This window comes from Centropristis striata, chromosome 10, assembly GCF_030273125.1.
Source record: "Centropristis striata isolate RG_2023a ecotype Rhode Island chromosome 10, C.striata_1.0, whole genome shotgun sequence".
NCBI lineage: Eukaryota > Metazoa > Chordata > Actinopteri > Perciformes > Serranidae > Centropristis > Centropristis striata.
This window is the reverse complement of record NC_081526.1, coordinates 22762229-22786092: the sequence shown is the minus strand read 5'-3', so window position 1 is coordinate 22786092 and position 23864 is coordinate 22762229. Positions and strand designations below refer to the sequence as shown.

At 40.8% G+C, this 23864-nt stretch overlaps 1 protein-coding gene across 1 annotated transcript in view; it reads left to right on the top strand.

Annotated features, from left to right (window-relative positions):
• Positions 1 to 3309: 3309 nt before the first annotated feature.
• Positions 3310 to 23864, top strand: part of gli2a (GLI family zinc finger 2a) — a 99612-nt gene continuing 79057 nt past the window's right edge. The window contains exon 1 of the mRNA XM_059342816.1: positions 3310 to 3424. Coding sequence (XP_059198799.1) covers positions 3310 to 3424 — 115 coding nt within the window. The remainder of the gene's footprint in view (positions 3425 to 23864) is intronic.

The following is a 23864-nucleotide window of genomic DNA, read 5'->3' as shown; positions in this document are numbered from 1 at the left end:
CTTCACATCGCTGTCAACAGGTGTGACGAGCAAACTTTTTTTGGATGCCCCAAAGTGTTCAGACGCATGCTAATCTGTTTTTTACTTTCCAAACATGGAAAGAAGTCCTTTTCCTTGCACCTGTGAAACATGAAGTCATCCCATCTGATTACACCCATGTTGCTCGCTCTTGCCATAATGTCATCTCGGCATTCTGTCAAAGTACACTGACATTTTGTCGCCGGTGTGTGAAAGCAGGTGGAAAAGCGTTGAGCACAGGCTTGCTGGAGAGTGTGGGATGACTTCTCCCCCCAGGCTGGGACTGGCTCTTGTTTGTTCTTAGCAGAGGATGATCTTGTAGGTCCCACCAAGTCAAACAAGTGGCACATTGCCAAGTCATCGAGCCATTCACACAGACATGAGGAGGTATTGACACAGTGTGTGCGGCTAAAACCTCAGCAGTGAGGCACTGAGGGCCACTCACATTTGCAATGAACAGAAGAGTCTGTGAGGACTTGTTACATCAAACTGAGAAACCTGTCTGTGTGTTCAGGGTCTGACCTGACATAAGTTACATTGACGGAATAAATACATGCACAAATCACAGTGTAAACATTGTGATACACTTCACTTTTTGTTACTACAATGAAAAAAAGCAACCTGGTCTCACAGAAATCCGTGAAATAGCCACGGATTTTCTTAACTCAAAATCCGTGGAATAGCCACGGAATCACTCAAATTTCCGTGAAATTGACACGGATTTCGCTACAATGCAAGTTAATGACAGTCATATCCCAACCTGGTATTTTTTCCTATTGGTTTGTGTCCAAGTCACGTGACTTTCAAGGTTCCGGCGGTCGAAACGAAAAACATGGCGTCCACTTATCTCATTTTTAGTGAAAAAATCAATATTTTGACTTTGTTTCTGCATAAAAATGGATTTTGATTATAAGTGGACGCCATGTTTTTCGTTCCGACCGCCGGAACCTTGAAAGTCACGTGACTTGGACACAAACCAATAGGAAAAAATACCAGATCGGGATATGGCCGTCATTAACTTGCATTGTAGCGAAATCCGTGTCAATTTCACGGAAATTTGAGTGATTCCTTGGCTATTCCACGGATTTTGAGTTAAGAAAATCCGTGGCTATTTCACGGATTTCTGTGAGACCAGGTTGAAAAAAAGACATCAGTTCACCTTCTTGCTTCCTAGGTGGTGTAGTATTTGACAATATTTATGAATGTATTTTTTATTTATTTCTATATTTAGAAACTGTTCTCCCCCAAATCAAAATGACTCTTTTCCTGCTCTGACCTGTAGAGCTGTTTATTAATGTGTGTTGGTGAGTGTTGGAGATCTCGGCTGAAGAGATAACTGCCTCCTCTCCAATATAATGGAACTATATAGCACTTTACTCGTGGTACTGAAAGCACCAAATATTAGGGCTGGGTATCGTTAAGAACCTTTCGATTCAATTTGATTTCGATTCTTTAGGTCACAATTCGATTCGATATCGATTCGATGTTGATTTAAATGCTTTGATATCGATTCAATAATAAGTAGAATTACACAAATAATTAATCAGAGTACCTGTTGATCATTTTAAAATCATTATTTATTTTCATGCCCATATGAACAGCCATGGTATAATTCATAGCATTGTTGAGCAATAACACATCTGAAAATAAAGCTTTAGCACAATAATACTGAAAACGGACTACGAAAGTAAAAAAAAAAAAAAAATACAGTACTGTATTAACATTCAAGTAAAGTGCATGTCAACTTAAATTATATTTATTTTCTCTTGGCAATTGTGATCTAATGCACATAACATTTTTGGGCAATAAAACAACTGAAAATAAAGCATTAGCACAAGAAGATTAGAAGAGCAGGGTCTTTTTTCTCCCCTGAAAATAGCCTGGGTACTGATTGGATAGATCGCTAAACAGGATGTGACGTAGTACTCTACACGACAACAACACACGCCATTTGTAAAAGCCGGCAAAGCAGTGTTCCCGACTTAGCGACTTTGTTGCTAAATTTAGCGAGTATTTTTCAAGAAAGCGACTGGAGACAAATCCAGCGACTCCTCCTCACTCTTCTTAACGAGCCGCTAACGAGCCGGAGGTCGGCTCGTTAAGAAGAACCGCCGCTAGCGGCAGTTAGCTACAGTTAGCTCTGAAGCAGTACAGTGTGTATGTGCTGCTGCTGCAGGAGGTGTTCACTTAGCGATTTCTGTTTGTTTACAACAAGCACCGGACACAGTTAGCGATGTTGTTAATTCACAATCACTATGCTTATGGTCTCCGGAGACTCTGTTTGTAATTAGCCATGCTGCTTTCAGCTGCTGACGTTGTGCACAGTTAGACTACAAAAGTTCACAGCGCCCCCACTGGCCAGGAGGTTGAATCGATTCAAAGGATTTAATGAATCGATATTGAATTGGGAAAAAAATACATTGTAATGCATTGATGAATCAATATTTTTACCCACCCCTACCAAATATAATAGTTTAAAAACTCGACAGCAATATATCTTTCCAGAAATCATGACCCAGTTAATCAGGATAACCCAGCAAACTTGTTGTGAGCAGTTAATGTCGTAACTTTGGGTTTTCCCCTTTAGAAAAGTGTTTAGGCCCAGTGGCAAGAACCTTTTCATGGGCCCGGCCTAATAGTTTCTGTGATAAGAGAATCACAGACAGAATCATGGCGTATCAGTGACCAACAGTTTGGCTAGCTAGCTAAGGTTGTAAGATAATGTTAACTTGTGATAGTTGAAAGAAAAGTGTTTATCTGCAGCATTCCTGACATTAAAATCACAGTCAGGTTCTGAGAAAGTTTGTATCATTAGCCAAAATCCTGACTGGTTTCTGCCATCTGTCAATAAAAAAGATTTAATTTTTTTTTTTAAGTGTTTGGGGGGTTCACTATCCTTATTCTTAGATAAAACCTTCATGAAATTTACATGATTAAATAATTGATTTGTTTTTCATACAACACAAACTACAGCTCACAACTTTAGAGTTCATTGGCAAAAACTGATCAAAGTAATTCTTAAAATGAATAAACCAACACTATTTCGATTGAATTTTCTCTGTGTGCACAATAAAAAATACATTATTTATCTAAACAACCCACCGGCAGATTAATATTCCCTGAACAGCACCAAAAAAAAAGGAACAATTGAGAAAAATAAATTGAAATAGACATATGTTTCTTGCAAATGAACTCTTTCTTTATATTTTTTCATAGCCAAGATCAAATATTTACCTACCTAATTAGTGTTTCTCTTACTTATCCAGGTTGTGACAGAAATTGAAGAGCAGCATGGAGACTTCAGCTCCAACAGCCACTGAGAAGAAGGAGTGTAAGGGTTCAGGTCTGGATGGAAGCAGCTTCTCGGAAATCCCAAAGAAGCCCTCGCCCACCACGCTGACCAGAGGTACAACTATTGTCTCATTTACCCTTTAGATATTTAACATCAGGTGGACACACAGTAGGTATTACACATAATAGCTGCAGAGTGAAACCTAGAAAGCTAATTTGGTAATTTGGGGAAAAGCAGCAGCAGCTACAGCTCTGTTCATTTTAAACACTGTTATAATATAGCACTCTTGTATCCGTTTTGTTTTTCTGTAGCATCATGTACTCCGTGGTACGGTGAAGTGAAACATTATGGCTAGTCACATGAATAGCTGGGTTTCACAGAAAAATAGTTAGACCAAAAGATGGGGTGTGCATGTTTCAGAGATGTCAGAGAATGGTTGATGAAAGAATGTTATAATGAGGTCGAAAGACCTTGTTCTCACCTCCCGAGTGTAAATTTCATGAATTACTAAAGAAGGCTGGCATAGCAGTGGACGACATGGTATATCAGAGTCCTCGGATAAAGGCCGAGTGGAGGGAAGCACCTTTGAAATGCTAAGAAGATATTGTATGACATTGTGGCTCTAGCGATAGTTCTGCTTAATGATGGGCTTGGTGGCCTGCCACAAGAAGAGCCATGAGCATTAATTGTTTAGGGATGTGGGGTGAGAAACTAGGACGTTTCAGTGCGCCCTCCCTGGCACCTCCACAAAGAGGCCACAAGTTTTTCAAACCAGCAAAGAAAAAATATTGCTATGACATCAATTATTTAGTCATTTACACAGACCATTGTGTGTTATGTAGGCTGTGGTGGTGCACCCATCAGAGCTTATTTGTGCTTGTGAGCTACCACAGAGGTTGCAGGGTGTGCAAGATTCCCACTGTACAGGGGTCATAATTAAAAGATGAGAGCTCATGTTTTCATTAGTGAATGTGTGATGAAAACTCCTCATAACGAGGTTTGAGGACCTCTGAGGTACCAGTGTTATAAATTACTAACGCCTGCTGGTGGACACTGAACCCCCTCAGGAAGACACTCTGGCATCATCTGAGGGGCCACTGCAGGAACATATCATTCAAGCTGGTTTACTGTTTAATGAAGGGCCTGGTGGCCTGCCATCACAAAGCTCACTTTGTCACACGGGAGGGCAGTAAAAGTAGAACGTTAGATACTTTTAATTCAATGCTTTTGTTTTCAATTTGATTATTCCTTCTTTTTATTTGAACTCGTCCTCAAATTAGTATGCATGATGAAACAAAAATGTGGGGCGAATGTGAATAAATCAAGTAGCTTGGAAACATTCTTTGTAAGATGTTGCAAACTGGCTCATTTAAATGTCCTTTTTTATTCAGTTTACTTGTTCTTATAATGGAATTGCAAAGTACTCCAAACCATGGCGACTACATTATAGTTTTTTAAAGGACAACTTTATTCGCATTCCTTTCCGGGTTTTGAAATGGAAACGCAAATAGCAGTGACGTAGGTTGCCACAACAAGCTGTGAACTCTAGTGCAATGTTAGCTGTGCTAAGTTTGTAATATACTGCTGTAGGTGCTACGTTAGTTCTGAACCCGAAAGTCACATGATCACACAGAGAAATTAACCAAATGAGGTGGCGGTAATGTTAGACCAGCACCTCCTGTGTTTTGGGAGGTTAAATAACTGTTTTTGTCAATGGAGTCTGGCCATTTAAACAGCATAGAGAATGGCTGCCTCCGGTAAAGGCAGAAGAAAAGTAAATATTTTTAATAAAGCATACACTTAAAATTATGTTGATTTTTTTTAAGGTGGTCCTTTTTAAGTGACTAAATATATGTTTTGTTGCACTTCCCGCACACAGCAGTACATATTCATTCTAAGACACCAGACACAAAAACAGACATTTTTTTACCTCGCATAACACAGGAGTTGTTGGTCTGTTGATTTGTATGTGTTATTGTGTCACTTTCAGTCTTGGATCGATACTAATGTGGCATCTACATCAGTACAATGCTGTGTACCGACCAGCCTTGGTAATACCTACATCAGGTCCTGTGGGAAAAAGTTTTTAGAAGATAAATGTGACTGTGGATTTAAATACATAAGGGACACTACTGTGAGCTATAGAATGCTAGTAAAACCTCAAGATAAGATAAGATAAGATAAGATATGGCTTTATTTATCCCGCAGTGGGGAAATTTAGTTGTCACAGAAGCTCAAGACAGACACATAGATATAGAAGACAGAATAAGAATATAAAAAAAATAAGAAATATACATACAATCTATACACATTATATACATTATATACAGCTGCAAGAAAAAGTATGTGAACCCTTTAAAATTACTGTGAGGTCATTTCAAAGGGTTCGCATAATTTTTTCTTGCAACTGTACATACATTTCTGCTATTTAGGGCCCGAGCAGGCAACGACCTGCGAGGTCCCTATTGTATTTCGAATGTTTATTTATTATTATTATTTTTATTATTTTTATTCTTCTTCCCAAATGATTGCATATTTCACTGCCTGAACATACCCCAAAACTCATGAAACTTTAAATATAAGTCACACCTGGTGAAAAATTTTATAATCTATTGTCATCCTGAATTTCCACCACTAGGTGGCGCTATAATAAAGGAAAGTGCGTTTTGGCTAATAACTCCCACATACTTTATCGCACATTCAAAAAACTTATATCCACGCGTTCACTGAGTTGTGCTGAATCTCGTGATATAGGCCACTCCCATTTTCGCCTAGAGTTTTTTTCCGCAAATTCGCGAAATGTCGCAAACCTACTTTTTCGAACTCCTCCTAGGCAATTTCATCGTTTTGCACCAAACTTTGCACACAGCATCTATCGACCCTCATGACAAAAAGTTATTAAAAGAATTTTGATTACCCAAAGAATACTCAAGTTATTAAATAACAACTTCCTGCAGGTGGCGCTATTTTCAACACAAAACACGAAATGTTGCATATCTCCTCATTGGTGTGTCTGAATGACATGAAACTCAGGTTACTACTTCCCCATGAGCCCCTGAGGCTCGCTGCAAAATTTTGGACGATTACCACTAGGTGGCGCTCTTTAAATTGAAGTATTTTATATCTTCAAATCGGTTGGTTGGATTAACACCAAATTTGGTGTACTTATTGTCAATGCCCTCTTGAGGACAACCCTTGAAGGTTTTATTGATCGGCCCCTAGGTGGCGCTCTGGCGGCAGTTTAATTTAATAAATGCCACTGTGCCCAGACCATAAGACTTAAGGCAATGAAATTCATAGGGGTGGTATAGACTGGCCCCTGTAACGCACAAACCCCGACGGCTGCATGCCCCGACACGCGTGTACTGCGAGGGCCCGTTCAGTACTGCGCGCAGTCCTAGTTAGGGCCCGAGCAGGCAACGACCTGCGAGGTCCCTATTGTATTTCGAATGTTTATTTATTATTATTTTTATTATTTTTATTCTTCTTCCCAAATGATTGCATATTTCACTGCCTGAACATACCCCAAAACTCATGAAACTTTAAATATAAGTCACACCTGGTGAAAAATTTTATAATCTATTGTCATCCTGAATTTCCACCACTAGGTGGCGCTATAATAAAGGAAAGTGCGTTTTGGCTAATAACTCCCACATACTTTATCGCACATTCAAAAAACTTATATCCACGCGTTCACTGAGTTGTGCTGAATCTCGTGATATAGGCCACTCCCATTTTCGCCTAGAGTTTTTTTCCGCAAATTCGCGAAATGTCGCAAACCTACTTTTTCGAACTCCTCCTAGGCAATTTCATCGTTTTGCACCAAACTTTGCACACAGCATCTATGGACCCTCATGACAAAAAGTTATTAAAAGAATTTTGATTACCCAAAGAATACTCAAGTTATTAAATAACAACTTCCTGCAGGTGGCGCTATTTTCAACACAAAACACGAAATGTTGCATATCTCCTCATTGGTGTGTCTGAATGACATGAAACTCAGGTTACTACTTCCCCATGAGCCCCTGAGGCTCGCTGCAAAATTTTGGACGATTACCACTAGGTGGCGCTCTTTAAATTGAAGTATTTTATATCTTCAAATCGGTTGGTTGGATTAACACCAAATTTGGTGTACTTATTGTCAATGCCCTCTTGAGGACAACCCTTGAAGGTTTTATTGATCGGCCCCTAGGTGGCGCTCTGGCGGCAGTTTAATTTAATAAATGCCACTGTGCCCAGACCATAAGACTTAAGGCAATGAAATTCATAGGGGTGGTATAGACTGGCCCCTGTAACGCACACACCCCAACGGCTGCATGCCCCGACACGCGTGTACTGCGAGGGCCCGTTCAGTACTGCGCGCAGTCCTAGTTATTAGGGCCCGAGCAGGCAACGACCTGCGAGGTCCCTATTGTATTTCGAATGATTATTTATTTTTTTTTTTATTATTCTCGTACCCAAATGATCGCATATTTCACTGCCTGAACATACCCCAAAACTCATGAAACTTTGAATATAAGTCACACCTGGCGAAAAATTTTATAATCTATTGTCATCCTGAATTTCCACCACTAGGTGGCGCTATAATAAAGGAAAGCGCGTTTTGGCTAATAACTCCCACATACTTTATCGCACATTCAAAAAACGTATATCCACGCGTTCACTGAGTTGTGCTGAATCTCGTGATATAGGCCACGCCCATTTTCGCCTACCGTTTTTTTTCGCAAATTCGCAAAATGTCGCAAACCTACTTTTTCGAACTCCTCCTAGGCAATTTCATCGTTTTGCACCAAACTTTGCACACAGCATCCCTGGACCCTCATGACAAAAAGTTATTAAAAGAATTTTGATTACCCAAAGAATATTCAAGTTATTAAAGAACAACTTCCTGCAGGTGGCGCTATTATCAACACAAAACACAAAGTGTTGCATATCTCCACATTGGTGTGTCTGAATGACATGAAACTCAGGTTGCTGCTTCCCCATGAGCCACTGAGGCTCTCTGCAAAATTTTGGCCGATTACCACTAGGTGGCGCTCTTTCAATTGAAGTATTTTATATCTCTACATCGGTTGGTCGGATTAACACCAAACTTGGTATACTTATTGTCAATGCCTTCCTGAGGATAACCCTTGAAGGTGTTATTGATCGGCCCCTAGGTGGCGCTCTAGCGGCAGTTTATTTTAATAACTGCCACTGTGCCCAGACCATAAGACTTAAGGCAATGAAATTCATAGGGGTGGTATAGACTGGCCCCTGTAACGCACAAACCCCGACGGCAGCATGCCCCTACACGCGTGTACTGCGAGGGCCCGTTCAGTACTGCGCGCAGTCCTAGTTAGGGACCGAGCACTAACGGTGCGAGGACCCTATTGAAATTGGTCCGTTTATTATTATTATTTTTAGGGGGAATAAATCGCTTATTTGAGGCCTTTATCATATTCAAAAACTCCCCATATTTGGAATATACATAAATCAGATTTGAAATTTACGTATTCTGGTATTCGCGGGAATGGACCTTGCAAAATGACTCACTAGCGCCCCCTCAAAATTTTCAAAACATCCTCACAATATAGGTTTTTTTCACGTAGACACACAAAAGTTGGTACATATGTGTATCATGGGAAGACGCACCAAAAAGCCTCAAGAACCCATACCCGAAAACGTACAGGAAGTCGGCCATCTTGGATTGAATATTGCACTTGTCATCGTTTTTCGCCATTTCCAGGTCGCATACTTTTACGAACTCCTCCTACAGATTTTATCCAATTGACTTCAAACTTGGTCAGTACCATCACAAGGCCTTTGGGATCAAAAGTTGTATAAATCTTTACAGACGGTCACACTATGTGGGCGTGGCATGGCGGCAAAATATGGTGACTCGCCATAAAACACGAGATTGTTATAACTTTCCCATTCTTTGTCCCATCTGTTTCAAACTTCTCATGCTTCATCAGAGTCCAGCCCTTAACACTTCTATATAACAATAATTCATAAAGCCCCACCCCTTATTTTTTATCCACGCCCCCTTTCATCACATGACCACCTTGCACACTTTACATAACTCCTCCAACAGATTTCATCCCATTGACTTCAAACTTGGTCAGTAGCATCACAAGGCCTTTGGGATCAAAAGTTGTATAAAGCTTTACTGATGGTCACACTATGTGGGCGTGGCATGGCGGCAAAATATGGCGTCTCGCCATAACACTGGAGACAGTATAACTTGACCATACATTTTCCAATCTGTCCCAAATTTCACACACGTGATTAGGGTCCAGCCCGGAACACACCCACGTGTCAATATTGACACACAGTCATAGCGCCCCCTGCTGGCAACAGCAAGTAACATCTTTTACGCCTAGCCCCAGCAGTAGGTTTCACGTAGAGACACGAAATTTGGTACACACGTGTTTCATGTGGAGACGCACCAAAAAGCCTCTTGGACCCATACCTCAAACTCAACAGGAAGCCCGCCATCTTGGTTTGAATATCGCACTTGTCATCGTTTTTGGCCATTTCCAGGTCACATACTTTAACGAACTCCTCCTACAGATTTCATCCAATTCTCTTCAAACTTGGTCAGCACCATCACAAAGCCTTTGGGATCAAAAGTTGTATTAATCTTTACCGCCTGTCACACTATGTGGGCGTGGCTTGGCGGCAAAATATGGCGTCTCGCCATAACACACAAGACTGGATAACTTGACCATACATTGTCCAATCTGTCCCAAATCTCACAAACGTCATTAGGGTCCACCCCGGGACACACCCACGTGTCTATATTGACACACAGTCATAGCGCCCCCTGCTGGCTACAGGAAGTAACATGTTTTACACCTACCACAAGCACAGTGGTAGGAGACACGCAATTTGGTACGCATAGGGACTGAGCCAACAGCACCGCGTCCGATGTGCCCTCCCCTGACGGCGCCTCCCCCGACGGCTCCACTCTGCGAGGGCCCGTTCAGTACTGCGCGCAGTCCTAGTTATTATTCTTCTTCCCAAATGATCGCATATTTCACTGCCTGAACATACCCCAAAACTCATGAAACTTTAAATATAAGTCACACCTGGTGAAAAATTTTATAATCTATTGTCATCCTGAATTTCCACCACTAGGTGGCGCTATAATAAAGGAAAGTGTGTTTTGGCTAATAACTCCCACATACTTTATCGCACATTCAAAAAACTCATATCCACGCGTTCACTGAGTTGTGCTGAATCTCGTGATATAGGCCACTCCCATTTTCGCCTACCGTTTTTTTTCACAAATTCGCAAAATGTCGCAAACCTACTTTTTCGAACTCCTCCTAGGCAATTTCATCGTTTTGCACCAAACTTTGCACAGAGCATCTATGGACCCTCATGACAAAAAGTTATTAAAAGAATTTTGATTACCCAAAGAATACTCAAGTTATTAAATAACAGCTTCCTGCAGGTGGCGCTATTTTCAACACAAAACACAAAGTGTTGCATATCTCCACATTGGTGTGTCTGAATGACATGAAACTCAGGTTACTACTTCCCCATGAACCCCTGAGGCTCTCTGCAAAATTTTGGCCGATTACCACAAGGTGGCGCTCTTTAAATTGAAGTATTTTATATCTCCAAATCAGTTGGTCGGATTAACACCAAACTTGGTATACTTATTGTCAATGCCCTCCCGAGGATAACCCTTGAAGGTTTTATTGATCGGCCCCTAGGTGGCGCTCTGGTGGAAGTTTAATTTAATAAGTGCCACTGTGCCCAAATCATAACACTTAAGGCAATGAAATTCATAGGGGTGGTATAGACTGTCCCCTGTAACGCACAAACCCCGACGGCAGCATGCCCCGACACGCGTGTACTGCGAGGGCCCGTTCAGTACTGCGCGCAGTCCTAGTTTGCATTTATTATTAATATATTTTTTGTGTTTGTTTTCCTGAAAGTACTTTGCATTTTACAGATATTGCACATTGGAGAAAATATATATTTACGTTATGTTAAATAGGTTAAATAAGTTGTTGCATGAAGTAGTATGAACATCAATTAATAACTAGGACTGCGCGCAGTACTGAACGGGCCCTCGCAGTACACGCGTGTTGGGGCATGCTGCTGTCGGGGTGTGTGCGTTACAGGGGACAGTCTATACCACCCCTATGAATTTCATTGCCTTAAGTCTTATGGTCTGGGCACAGTGGCACTCATTAAATTAAACTGCCGCCAGAGCGCCACCTAGGGGCCGATCAATAAAACCTTCAAAGGTTATCCTCAGGAGGGCATTGACAATAAGTATACCAAGTTTGGTGTTAATCCGACCAACCGATTTGGAGATATAAAATACTTCAATTTAAAGAGCGCCACCTAGTGGTCATCGGCCAAAATTTTGCAGCGAGCCTCAGGGGCTCATGGGGAAGTAGTAACCTGAGTTTCATGTCATCCAGACACACCAATGTGGAGATATGCAACACTTCGTGTTTTGTGCTGAAAATAGCGCCACCTGCAGGAAGTTGTTATTTAATAACTTGAGTATTCTTTGGGTAATCAAAATTCTTTTAATAACTTTTTGTCATGAGGGTCCATAGATGCTGTGTGCAAAGTTTGGTGCAAAACGATGAAATTGCCTAGGAGGAGTTCGAAAAAGTAGGTTTGCGACATTTGTCGAATTTGCGAAAAAAAACGGTAGGCGAAAATGGGAGTGGCCTATATCACGAGATTCAGCACAACTCAGTGAACGCGTGGATATAAGTTTTTTGAATGTGCGATGAAGTATGTGGGAGTTATTAGCCAAAACGCACTTTCCTTTATTATAGCGCCACCTAGTGGTGAAAATTCAGGATGACAATAGATTATAAAATTTTTCGCCAGGTGTGACTTATATTTAAAGTTTCATGAGTTTTGGGGTATGTTCAGGCAGTGAAATATGCGATCATTTGGGTACGAGAAAAATAATAAAAAGAAGTACACGCGTGTCGGGGCATGCTGCCGTCGGGGTTTGTGCGTTACAGGGGCCAGTCTACACCACCCCTATGAATTTCATTGCCTTAAGTCTTGTGGTCTGGGCACAGTGGAACTTCTTAAATTAAACTGCCGCCAGAGCGCCACCTAGGGGCCGATCAATAAAATGTTCAAGGGTTATCCTCAGGAGGGCATTGACAATAAGTATACCAAGTTTGGTGTTAATCCGACGAACCGATGTGGAGATATAAAATACTTCAATTTAAAGAGCGCCACCTAGTGGTAATCGCCCAAAATTTTGCAGCGAGCCTCAGGGGCTCATGCGGAAGTAGTAACCTGAGTTTCATGTCATTCAGACACACCAATGTGGAGATATGCAACACTTCGTGTTTTGTGTTGAAAATAGCGCCACCTGCAGGAAGTTGTTATTTAAAGAGCGCCACCTAGTGGTAATCGCCCAAAATTTTGCAGCGAGCCTCAGGGGCTCATGCGGAAGTAGTAACCTGAGTTTCATGTCATTCAGACACACCAATGTGGAGATATGCAACACTTTGTGTTTTGTGTTGAAAATAGCGCCACCTGCAGGAAGTTGTTATTTAATAACTTGAGTATTCTTTGGGTAATCAAAATTCTTTTAATAACTTTTTGTCATGAGGGTCCATAGATGCTGTGTGTAAAGTTTGGTGCAAAATGATGAAATTGCCTAGGAGGAGTTCAAAAAAGTAGGTTTGCGACATTTCGCGAATTTGCGAAAAAAAACGGTAGGCGAAAATGGGAGTGGCCTATATCACGAGATTCAGCACAACTCAGTGAACGCGTGGATATAAGTTTTTTGAATGTGCGATAAAGTATGTGGGAGTTATTAGCCAAAACGCACTTTCCTTTATTGTAGCGCCACCTAGTGGTGAAAATTCAGGATGACAATAGATTATAAAATTTTTCGCCAGGTATGACTTATATTTAAAGTTTCGTGAGTTTTGGGGTATGTTCAGGCAGTGAAAAATGCGATCATTTGGGGGGAAGAAAAATAAAAATAATAAAAATAAAAAGAACTAGGACTGCGCGCAGTACTGAACGGGCCCTCGCAGTACACGCGTGTCGGGGCATGCTGCCGTCGGGGTTTGTGCGTTACAGTGGCCAGTCTATACCACCCCTATGAATTTCATTGCCTTAAGTCTTATGGTCTGGGCACAGTGGGACTCATTAAATTAAACTGCCGCCAGAGCACCACCTAGGGGCCGATCAATAAAACCTTCAAGGGTTATCCTCAGGAGGGCATTGACAATAAGTATATCAAGTTTGGTGTTAATCCTACCAACCGATTTGGAGATATAAAATACTTCAATTTAAAGAGCGCCACCTAGTGGTCATCGCCCAAAATTTTTCAGCGAGCCTCAGGGGCTCATGGGGAAGTAGGAACCTGAGTTTCATGTCATTCAGACACACCAATGTGGAGATATGCAACACTTCCTGTTTTGTCTTGATAATAGCACCACCTGCAGGAAGTTGTTATTTAATAACTTGAGTATTATTTGGGTAATCAAAATTCTTTTAATAACTTTTTGTCATGAGGGTCCATAGATGCTGTGTGCAAAGTTTGGTGCAAAACGATGAAATTGCCTAGGAGGAGTTCGAAAAAGTAGGTTTCGGACATTTTGCGAATTTGTGAAAAAAATCGTTAGGCGAAAATGGGAGTGGCCTATATCACGAGATTCAGCACAACTCAGTGAACGCGTGGATATAAGTTTTTTGAATGTGCGATAAAGTATGTGGGAGTTATTAGCCAAAACGCACTTTCCTTTATTATAGCGCCACCTAGTGGTGGAAATTCAGGATGACAATAGATTATAAAATTTTTCACCATGTGTGACTTATATTTAAAGTTTCATGAGTTTTGGGGTATGTTCAGGCAGTGAAAAATGCAATCATTTCGTCACGAGAATAAAAATAATAAATAATCATTCGAAATACAATAGGGACCTCGCAGGTCGTTGCCTGCTCGGGCCCTAAATATGTTTAAATATATGCAGAGACATACACAGTATAGTATAAGTGGGCAGAGTCCTGCACAATCCAAAGGACCTCAGTCTCCTCAGTAGGTTGAGTCGACATTGGCCCTTCCTGTACAGGGCGGCTGTATAGTCCAAAAAACAAAGAAACAAAAAAAGAAAAAAAAACGGACCTCTCCTTTAATGATGAAAATGAAACCGCACAATAGTGTAACTTAAGCAGAAACATCCTGAGAATATCTTGTTTACCCTAATCCGTTGTGTCAGCTGGCCACGAATCTCATAACTTGTTTCATGAGAGCTCACTTTCCTTGTGTTTCATAGAGACATGCCTTGCCCTGTTGAACTTAAACCTGTCACTGAGTGTAAAGACATAATGGAAGTGTGTGTGTCACTAATGTAGAGTGTATGTCGGGGTCCAAGGGGAAGTAAAGGGAAGAAGATAGAGGTTAGGGATGCAAATCAGGTTGATTCCATATGAAAGGAATCCAGCTTCTTTCTCAGGGCCTTGTTAATGGTTTTAAATGGGCACCCACATTTTATTTGACAGCCTGCATCTGTCTGGCAGCAACGTGGCGTGCATCCAAAGGCACGGCCCTCGCAACCTGACTCCTAGGCTGCAGGATTTACGAGTCTGTGCTGGCTTGTGCTTTACCATGTCAGAGTAACATGTGTCCAGATTAGGTACCAGGACTGTAAAACATCTCACGGTTTCAAAGGAATACCTGTGATTGATGCAGCCCCTCCTCCCTACTTCACACCACAGAATAGCATGTGTTCGCTCAGATGTCCTGAGGAAGAGCGACACTTTCAAACACAGATCTGCCAACTTGTTGTTTTACGGCCCTTATTATATTCTGAGAAAGTTTGCCAAAGAGAATTTTTCCATCATCCCTCACTTTGGTGTTGACTGTACGAGGCCAGTGGAGCAGACAAGCTCGCTAACACTCTGCCTAAGCAGTGTGTTAGCGAGCGTCCGTAGCTTGCGAACTCCGGACATAGATTGATGTTCTTCAGCATAAAAAACACATTGTCCATGGATAATTATTCACAGCTTTTGAGGTATCTAAGGAGGATGCCACGAAACACAAAAAAAATGTTCTCACCTTTGTCAACTCAAACAAGATTACAGCATTAAATCACCCCACCTTGAGTTTTTCCCAGTTAAAATGGATCAGCTGCAAGTGTGAGTCAGGGGCCTTAAGCACGTAAGGGTTGGGCCCTTCCCTCAAATATGGTACGATTTGAAAATGCATTGCTTCATGTAGGAAATGTTCAGTTTTTATTTAAGGACACCTTCCCATAAATTTTCAGTAAGTAACAATGAAAAAGAATGTACACATGTAGATACACACACTGTCATGCATGAAAAGTACAGAGAGAGGGCCAGTAAAAGGCAGAAAGGGCAGGACAGCCACTGAAAATCTTTTGAATTATTCAATTCTTGCATGTCAGTCGGGGGCCCTTCGGAGGGCGGAGCCCGTTACAACTGAAACGGGTGAACCATGGCTGAGGTCGCCAATGGTCTGTCTCGGAGTGCTCACTGGAGCACAGATGGATGAAGAAGAGAAGTGTGGTATAATTTGTCTTGCAGAGAGTAGAGTGTGGCGTTGTGATAAGGAGCCGTGTGTTAATCATGGCTATCATGAGTAAATCTGAGTAAGATGGAGCTAGAGTCTGAAGGGTCTCCACAGGGTCTCCGCACTAGCCACAAGGCCTTTCTCTGGAGGCTGCTCCAGAGTGGGAGTGGGTCATGGCCCCCCCTGGCAGAGAAAAATGTCCCTGAGGAAAATAGACCCCCTTCTCCCCCAGCTCCCTCCCGTCCACAGGCCTACTCCAAAGGGACACTAATCTTCCTGAGAAAGAGATTTCTGCCTTTCTTTCTATGCTCCTAAATGAGGCTCTTACGCTGCTTTGGTTCCACTGATTGGGTGAGAGGTGAAGGGGGGGGGGGGGCTCAGTGACCACAGTTTTATGCAGGGATGACCGCATTCATGCCAGACCCCTATGCCCCCTTTTGGTTTTAGTCCTTGGCCCTCCACCTCAATTGAAAGAATCAAAGAATTCATTTCCTGATGCCTGAAGTATTCTACTTACGAAAAAAAAGGCAGAAAAATGCAGTTCTTCACAATGGCCATGATACGCTGTAACATCCGGACGAGTTCATTATCTTATGACCAAGACAAATAAGTGTGCAGCACAATGCCACTTTTTTATCGTTTCTAATAAAAGAAAGAGATCAAGATTGAGTTACGAGGCTACATACAAGAACCACCTCCCCTGGCTCCCAAAGCCTCCAAACATGTCATGGATTTCATTTTTAACAGCCCAAAATACATATCCCCACTGTTGAGCTCTATCAGGTGTCATCTACAGTAACATTTTGTAACAGCATATCAATAATGCCTTTCCTGATACATGAGAAGACCTGCAAGCAACAAGCTTACAGGAAGGCCTATTGACCAAGTCCCAATGTTGTTTATTTTCCTGTCAGGGTCTATAGCCGCACACTATCAGGAACTCACTTCAAGAGAGACCGATATTGTTTCTGTCCCGGAATGACTTTCAATTCATGGCCTTCTATTTGCAAATGTATAGCTTCATCATCTGCAGAGTCAGTTTACACGTGTTTGTGCCTGATATGTTCAGTGTGTGCCTTACTTGGAACTGGTTGTTGAGTGGTTTTTATGATTTTCTACAAAAAAGTAATGCACTAATGCATTTTGCTGTGTGTGGGAGGGATTGGTCAAACACCTTTTCTTTTGAACAGGAGGTGTTCGTGTCAGGTGTTTTTTAAGTCTACCCATGGTCTTTTTTCCTAACCCTTTGAATAGCCAAGTGGTTTAGATAGCTTAACTGTTCTACAGCATGAACAAAGTGTTTAAAACAGCGATCATGGTGTAGTGGATGACAGCGCTCATCACGTATCAACATTGCGATTCAGTCACATGTCAGCATGTGTTGAAAACAGCGCCCATCATATGTCACATTTCATATCTACACAGCAAATTATTTGGTTCTTACCAAGATTTAAAAAAACAAAAACTTAGATTTAGAAGTGTTGGATAATTTATCTTGTTTGAAGAGTTCATTTCTTTTTTAAGAGTTCAACATGCTTATTTCTAGATTTAACAAACTTAATTTAAGAAATCTTGTCAAGTGAAATGATCTGTCCATGCAGCAAGATCATTTCCCTCAGATTTAATGTTTTTATCTTGTTTTTAGACACACCTTTTTTGCAGTGTATAAGATTTTTGTCATATCGCCCAGCCCTACATGCAATGCAAAATTTTTTTTTTTTTTCATTCACACATTCCCAACAGGCTTGTTTGAAAAAAAAAAAAAAAAGGAACCCTGCTGAAGTCCTTGAATGGCTGATCGGCTATCTGGGTTACAGAGATCAGTGTTGCATTTCCTCATGTGGCTCTCATAAACAGTTAACTTGGTCACATTTCAAGTCACTCCCCTCCCAGCTTCCATCCTCGCATCTCTGTCTTATCTAGCGTTTCATTTTGTTCGCTGGCTGGCCAAGACTGGATTTAAAGATTAGATATGCTAAGTGAAAGCAGAAGGGGGACGTCTTGTCTTTTCATTATTTTTTTTGGCCTTGCTGACTGCTGTATAAAAGCCCAAAACACAGGTTTTTGAGCCCTGACTACTCACTGAAGCTGCAGCCTTTATCCTCACTTATTACAAAAGTTCTCATCAGAGAAAAGCCGGCCTACATAGTAAGACAAGGGAGCTGTGGCTGTCCTTCAGCCATTTGTAGCAATTGTTCACCAGGGGTTTGAAGCCTAATATACAGTATATACATGTATCAGCACCCATTTTTTACATTTAATTCAAAACTAAATTATACATTACTTCCTGGATTCTTTTTTATGTTTACTTGAAATAAGTAAGCAAAGAAACGACAACCCTGCAGTTCAGAGGAATTCTTAACCAGTTGAAAGCCCTATAGAGACTTGTCTTCCTCGTTTTGAAAAGGAATATCTCAAGACAAATGTTTATTTTAGTGAATGCTTAGAAGACAGTCATAAAGGCAAATATTAAGCAGCTTGTCTTCGGATTGTATTTTCCATACCAATGCCTATAGAAAGCTGACTGAGCGGAGCACTGACAGCCTTTGGAAAGTCTCTAATGTGGTTATGAAACATAAATCAGGCTCAAATGAGAGGACATTTCTGATATTGGTTGTTTCTTTGGAACGCTCTGCCTCTGCTTCAAAGCACCCAGAGTTAAAAAAGCAACGTGGTATGCTTTGGGCAATGTCTGCGAATATAAATCTCTCTGTAGCAGAGGCGTCTACACAGACAGAGGGCCCAAAGACAACATGTTACATTCCTTGCCGTTTACAAGCAGTGGGAGAGGAGGTGGAGGCAATATATGGATGCTTTAGGGGATTAAGCAACACCCCATCCGCCAGCTTTCTCTCTCTATCCCTCGAGTCTCTCCCTTCTCCCTCGCTTGTACTTTCCTTTTTCTTTTTGCGCTTCATCCTCTCTTAAACAGAAAGCTCTTTCCCAGCATGCAGAGTGTAATCCATGCCCCTGCCTCTAAGACACTTCCTGCCTGTTTTGTTTGTTGGGCTGATGGGAATCAGCCCAATAAGGTGCCTAGCTCTCTCCTCTTCTCTAAGGTGTCGCCTCAGGCAACCGCTTTCTTTTGAGGGGAAACAGCAGCACGTTATTAAAGAAGTCGTTGAAAGACCATGCAGTGCATTTCTCTGCTGTCAACTTTCAATCTCCCTGACCCAGTCTAACCCAGTCTAACCCAGTCTAACCCTCTGTATCCGTCAGACTTGAGCCACCAGTCTGCCAGCGTTGGCTACTTTCATCCGCTAATGTAGCCCCAACACTCACAGTTCAAGTGAAGTAAAATAAACGTCTGAGGAGTTTAGACGTGGTAAAACAAAAATGTGTGCTAGTTGTAAACACGGGCAGGAGGCGCTTATGTAAACAGGCTGGATTCCTACGGCTGAGTTGGTCTAGAGGCGATCTAGAGACAGTTTGTGGTCAGCCCACCCCCCACCCCCCCTGAGGCATCAGTCGAGAATATATAAAACAATAAACACCTCAAAAGTTTGCATTGACATGTATCTCTCCAGGGAAAAACTTCTACTCTTTTGCATGACGTCCAATTCCAAGAAAGTTGGGGTGCTGTGTAAAACCTAAATAAAAAGTATATTTTTTCAAAAAACTCGAGCATGAGGTATCTTGTCTGTGTAGTGTAAGTTTTTGCTCATAATTTCGTTATTATGTTTTTCACAGCATTTCAGCTTTCTCCAACAATTATGTCTTAAATAATGGAAATATGTTTACAACTAAATAGTCTCATGCAATCAAAATCTTCCAAATTAATTTACCTGAACAATATTAATTCAAGATCATTGTTTTAAAAACAAATGTATGTTACATTAGTGATGATTTTTTTTGCCTATAAATAGAATAATTAGTCATCTTTGGAAGCCCTCAGAATTTCCTGATCAGGTGCTTATTTGTCATATAAAAATGGAATTTATACTAGAATTTTATATTAATGCCTTTTTTTTGTGTGGCAACACCATGCAATGCAGCGTTTAGACCTCCAACAGACACAGTAGTGTCTCAGACAATTGTCTCACAATTAATGCCTGGTGTAATTGTATTGTATCTTCCCCAGAAAACAAGAGGAGAAAATTGATTTTTTTGCCATCAGTGAAATTCCTCCTCAGGGAAACACTGCTTCTTGTAATTACAGATCTAAGGTTTCGCTGGTGCTTTTCTCCAGCCTCTGTTAGCATTTAGCAATTAGCCAAATCACTGAGAGCTCTGGGGCAGTGACATAGAGCCAGACTTGTTCATACACACATCCCCCTGGGTGAACTAAGTGAAAGGAACTGGGCTCCAACTTTTAAATAAAATGGTCATGGCCAGAAACAATGCCAGACCATCCTGTCCAGTCAGCAGAGAGGGTTGCAGCGAAGGCGGAGGAATTCCATAAACATTTATGAAAAAATAAACTTTTACAATATATTTTCATGGTCACATCCCCAGGAGGGGGAATCTTTCTGCAGATGGAGTGTATGGCCGTCCTCGGTGGCCCCATTCCAAGGACAGGATGCAGACGAGTCGCAGTAAACCGTGTGACCAGTAAAATAAGCACGAGGTTGCCTCAGTAAATACAGTGGACGCAGGTATAACAAACAGTAGTTGCCCACATTTCACTGGCTCCTGGAACATGTCCTAAAACAGGCTCAGAGGGGATAAACTGAAATGCTTCCTTAAAAAAATACATATATTATGTTTGCTGTCATTCTTCAGTGAATGGAGCTCAGGTGTCATGGTCTTTGGCGTGCACTTGTTATCACGTGACAGATATATCACAAGAATGAATTTATTCAGCATTCACACATAGAATAGAGAAGGAACTCAAATTGGAGACTGGTTTTCCTGCACAGTTGCACCTCTTTTACTCTTCTTTACTGCGGAAAAAAAGGACTTTCTGCCAACCATACGCAACAATTTGCTACAGTGTCATATTCTTTGTGATAAAGTGCTTTGGGACTATGCTTCTATTAGTTACACTGCTCTGTAATCACAGCAAAGCCTGTCATAAAGCCATTGTATGGTTGTCATGGTCCCTGGAAAAAAAGGCAAACAAAATGCTGCCATATGGAAAACTGATTTGTAATGTCATCCATCATACAGCTGCAGGAAACAGAATAAAGACAGTCGTTCTGTAACAGCTGGGTAGCAACACATGATGGAGTGCTAACCCTGGCTGGGGTTGGCAGGGTTGGGTTTTTTTGGTATGAAAGATGCCGCTACGTCTCCAGAAACAGGATGTATGAGATTTAAATCTTGAATTCTGACCCAAACATTACATTTGCCCTTTGGTCGGTACTTTTTCCCTAAAGCGCTTCACAGTGCCATTTTTAGTTTTGATGTCCTCAGTGCAATTCAAATCCATGAACAAGTACAGCAAAGTAGATCTAATGAAATATACGCAGTTGAATAAAGTGACTTTTTTGTTTAAAGGGCAACCTGAAACTCATTAGTCATATATAACACAGGTGGTGTTTAAAGTCAGTCACCAACAATGAAAATATCCTCACACCCACAAACATCCATGGCTGCAGAATTTAAGTTTTGTTTTACGAATGATGTAATTAAGGGTCGCCATGTGAGACGTGTTTCTCTGTTGCTCCTGGAGTTTGTGACTATTTTTGAAATGTTGAGAATTTTTTTTATTAATAGATACTTGTTGATAAGTTATTTGTCTATTTGTTATTTGGAACACCTTTTGCACTCCTGAGTCGACTATGACTTCTACTCGCCCCAAGACAGAATCATCACGAGGAGGCTATTCTATATGTCTTTATATTCTTCTGAACATGCGACTGACTCTTCTGCCCTTGACCACTTTTTTAGCTCTCTTAATATTCCTACAGTAGATCCTGTCTGTTAAGACTTTGGAAGAACCGATCACTATTGCTGAATTTAAACAAGCAGTTTTTTCCATGCAAGGAATGTCCAGGTCCAGATGGATTTCCAATAGAATTTTATAGAAAATATGCTGATTGTGACCGTATTTGTCCCAGCTACCTATTTTCATATGCTTTGGGCATGCACTTCCCTGAATACCTTTTGGTTGGAGATTTTCACATCATCTGTGGTCACTGCCCTGTTTGGAGTCACCTTCATACATGATATACCAAATTATAAGAAGAACCTCGTAGCTTTTGTAACCCTTTTAGCTAGACGTCTCATTCTTATGAAATGGAAATCCCAGACTCCACCAACCTGCTATGAATGGATAAAGGATATTTTTTACTTTATTAACCCTTTATAGGGCACTCCTGGAAATTGAAAATGTCAACCCTGAAGTGTTATTGGAGGATATTACAAGACTTTTTGCAAAATGTTTCATTTTCATATTGCAAATCGAGGTCAATTGAGTCATTATTATTATAGTCTCTTTCCCACAGCAACCCTAAATAGACAATAACACATCATTTGCATCCATCACCACTTTATCTTTTACCTTTAAACTATTTATTATCTTTTTAGACTACTTATTACATATGTGTAATGTCTGAATGTCTTTTTTAAAGCACCTTATATATGACAAGCACACGTAAATTTAATTGTATACATTTTTAATACAGTGACAATAAAGGAAAGCTTGAATCTTGTATGATTTACTGATTGGTCAGATGCCACAGTGTCACTATCTGTGATGTATTCATGTGGTTCTATGAGCTCACAGAGAGTGAGGAGACCTGTTAGAGATGTCCGCTCAAGTTACTAAATATGGTTCTTTGCCTGATAAAGGGTTAACATCAAGAAATCCGTTGCACACTGAGGGGATCATCTGCTACTTTCAGGAAAACATGGGGGTCATTTTTTTAAGTATGCAAATAAGTTGACTTTTCCTAACATCCCAAACTGACCAAAGACCAATAGATGTATGTGATTTAACACATCAATGTGAATTTGATAACTGCCATCTATGTAACTGTCTAATTCTTCATTTTGTTTGCTTGTTTATATATTGATATACAAGTGTCTTGTACATTGTTTGACTTTATTTGAGTTTTGTGATAATAATAATAATAATAATGAAAAACTTGATACTTGCTTTCTTATAACTGTCATTTATGTGATGAAAATTCAATCAACAAAGTTGGTGGAAAAAAGAAGAAGATATAATCACACTGCTCATTTTGTGATTACAGTGACAGGGTTTATCGCTTTGCTTTAGCTCCATTACGTAAGTGGAAGGAGGTGGCTGTCTAATAAACAGTCTACGAATGAAAAGGGTTTGTTGAATGAAAGCCTGTGTGTGTTAGTATAGCGTGTAAGCCTGTTGTGTTTTGTTTGCCAGGTGATTTCCCCAACAGTGTTAGCTAAGCCTGAGAATTCTTGGCGCCGGCTTCAAAGAGCAGCAGGGTCATCCTCTGGCAGCGGCGAATACAGACATGTTCACGGCAGACATGGATCTGACAGAGCACTGCTGCAAGCACACAGTTTGTCAGCTTGACCACCATCGTTTGTTGGTTTAATGATTTGTAGTTTTAGTAGACAGAGACTGTAAAATTGTCTCAGCAGAGTAGTATTCATAGAGAAATCCATTATTCCAATCTAAGGGTAAACCAGGGTAAGATGTCCTTCTTTTTTTTTTTTTTAACTATGTGTTTATTAAATTTTCAAAAGACAAAACAGGATCACATATGACAAAAACGAACAAACATACATTTGGTTCACATACATATTTAGATTCAGATTTAGGCGAGAGATTCAGGAGTCATCCTACACAAATAGGATAAGCAAGTAAAACAAACCAAGAGTGCACTGCCATGCATGATACATTCACATGATCAAAGAAAGGTAACCAGAAACAAAAACATATCAATTAAGCGGTAGGGTGTCACTTACAAGGCAGAGCATTCTCAGCTACGATACAAACCCTCTTGCAAGAATGGTAGAGATATTCAATCAATATATGACAAAAAGGGTTCCCATGTTTTACGAAAAACATCATCCCTGCTGTGCAGTTAACATGTCACATAGTCCAAAGCAACAAAGATGTCCCCTTTTGAGGACAATGTCTATTTTCTTCTA